General features: G+C 67.8%; 1 protein-coding gene across 1 annotated transcript in view; it reads left to right on the top strand.

Moving 5' to 3' along the window:
- Positions 1-1,897, top strand: part of LEP (leptin) — a 4,079-nt gene extending 2,182 nt beyond the window's left edge. The window contains exon 3 of the mRNA XM_026071156.1: positions 1,734-1,897. Within this exon, the coding sequence (XP_025926941.1) occupies positions 1,734-1,897 (164 nt within the window). The remainder of the gene's footprint in view (positions 1-1,733) is intronic.
- Positions 1,898-2,545: the final 648 nt, after the last annotated feature.

Below are 2,545 nucleotides of genomic sequence, written 5' to 3'. Positions count from 1 at the left end.
CAGGGACAGGACGGGGATGGGGCAGGGAAAGGAGCCACATCCTCCCCAGGAGCGGCAGGAAGGCGACGTGCTTCCCTGGGGAGCAGGGATGTGGGGACCTGAGCACATGCGCGCGCGCGCGTGTGTGTGTGCACGTATATCTCTGTGTGTGTGTGTGTGTGTGTGTGCATGTGTGCACACGTATATCTGTGTGTGTGTGCACGCATATATGTGTGCACACGTATATCTGTGTGTGCCCGTGTCTGCACGTGTCCATGCGTGTGAACCCAGCCCACACCAGCCCCCGGCCCCTGCCCCCGTCTCGCTGGTCCCTGCTCGGCTCTCCTGGTCCTCAAATCCCTTGTCCCCGGTCCTTTGTCACTGTCACTTGTCCCATGTCCCTGGTCCCCAGTCCCTTGTCCTTGGTTCCTTGTCCCTCGCCCCATCCCTGGCCCCTGGTCCCCATCCCTGGTCCCTGCTCCACTGTCCCTGACCCCTGGCACCTGGTCCTTGTCTCTGCTCCCCATCCCTGGTCCCTGCTGTTGTCCCGGATCCCGCCGCCTGCGGCTCCGCTCGCCCTCCCCAGCGGTGCCGGAGAGGAGGTTTTTCCCCTGACATCAGCCAGCGGCTGGAAAGTTTCCGCTGGAAGGGCCCGGCCCCGCGGCATGGGGCTCCTTGCCCAGAAAATCGCCACCCGCCCGCACGCCCCCCAGGACACGCAGGCATCCCGCTGCCCCACRCCGGGGGCTCTCCCTCCAAATTTGCCCCGGGAAGGGGGGGGGCGGGCAATTCCAGGCACCCTCCCTGCAAGCGGCATCGCAGCCAGCGCACCCCAGCAGGGGCCGGGATCGGGATCGGGCCCCTGCCGGCACGCGCAGGGCAGCGGGCACCGGGGCGCACGTCGCTCACGGAGCCGGGCCGGCCGCCGCCGCGGTGTGCGCCGGGGGGGGCCGAGCTGGCCCGTGGCCTCAGCCCCGGCCTCRGAGGAGGCAGCCGGCTGAGTCAGGCCGGGGAGCCCGGCGGCACCTGGGCTGACCACAGCTGGCCCCCCCCGCCAGGGCTCCTGCCGGCCCATGTGCCGAGCGGCACGGGCACCGGGCACCGAGCCCGGGCATTGCCGTGGGCACCGGGACCCCCATCCCTTGGGCACCAGACACCAAGCCTGGGGCAGACCCATGGGCAAGGGGACCCCCATCCCTTGGGCACCGAACCTGGGGCAGACCCATGGGCAAGGGGACCCCCATCCCTTGGGCACCAAACCTGGGGCAGACCCATGGGCAAGGGGACCCCCATCCCTTGGGCACCGAACCTGGGGCAGACCCATGGGCAAGGGGACCCCCAACCCTTGGGCACCGAACCTGGGGCAGACCCATGGGCAAGGGGACCCCCATCCCTTGGGTACAGGGATCACAACAGGCACCGGTACCCCAACCCCACGGCCACCAAGACCTGGGCTGACCCATAGGCAAGGGGACCCCAGCCCCTCAGACCCCTGGGCCCTGAGCCCAGGGCTCACCATGGGCACAGGGATCCTGACCCATAGGCGCTCAGGGCCCCCCCCGACCCAATGCACATAGGGACCCCCATGGATCTGACCCCACAGGCACTGACCTCCAACCCCCAGAGCACCTGGGGCACCGAGAGCAGAAGGAGCACCCTGGGTCTGAGCCCATGGGTGCTTGGGGTACAGGGATCCCCTGGCACCATGGAAATGGGGCCACTGACCCCCCCAGGGGTCTACCCCCCCCCCATAGCTCTGACCCCTGGAGCACCAACCGCCCAGCTCTACCTCCATGGGCATGGGGACCTCCTGGCTCTGAGCCCACAGGCCCAGGGAGCCCCCAAGCTCACAGGCACCTGGGCATCACCCCTCACCCCCCCCCCAGCTCTGACCCCACGGCCATGGGGACCTTCTTGACCTAAGGGACACATCCATGCCCCACACACTGTGGGCATGGGGACACCCTACACCATCTCTTCAACCCCAGTAGCACCATCCTCTGCCTCCCTGGGGCAGCCTTCCTCCCTCACCTCCATAGGGAGTGGGGCAGCCCCCAGCTCTGACCCCACCAGCACTGGAGCAACCTTCCTGTCCCCCTACCCCAGGGACAGCCGGGCACCCTCTGTCCTCCCCCCCAAGGACACAGGGTCCCCTCCCACCCCCAACCCCGCAGGTGCTGGGGTACCCTCCATCGCTCCCTCAACCTCACAGGCAGAGAGAGGGAGGCCGCTGCCCCACGGCCTGGTTTGTAGGGCCAGCAGCCACCCCCTGCCCAAGCCCAGTCCCATCAAGCCCCACCGAAGGGGAGCCAAGGAGGGGCTGGCTCCACAGCCCAGGCGTCCCATCCCAGCCCCATCCCACCTCTGCCTGGGCTGCAGGAGGCCTGGGCAGCTCCTAGGGGAGAGCAGGGTTGAGCAGGATCTTCAGTCCAAGAGACTATTTATTAAAATATATTCCTATTCCTTTACAGTAAAGACCTCTGTCATTGATGAGGCATCGCGGCCCCAGGGATGGGTGCTGAGGGCTGCTGCATCCTCCATCGTTGGGGGAATGGTCCCGGGGGGG

This window comes from Apteryx rowi, unplaced genomic scaffold (assembly GCF_003343035.1).
Source record: "Apteryx rowi isolate R43461 unplaced genomic scaffold, aptRow1 scaffold_322, whole genome shotgun sequence".
NCBI lineage: Eukaryota > Metazoa > Chordata > Aves > Apterygiformes > Apterygidae > Apteryx > Apteryx rowi.
This window is presented reverse-complemented; position numbering and strand designations above follow the sequence as displayed.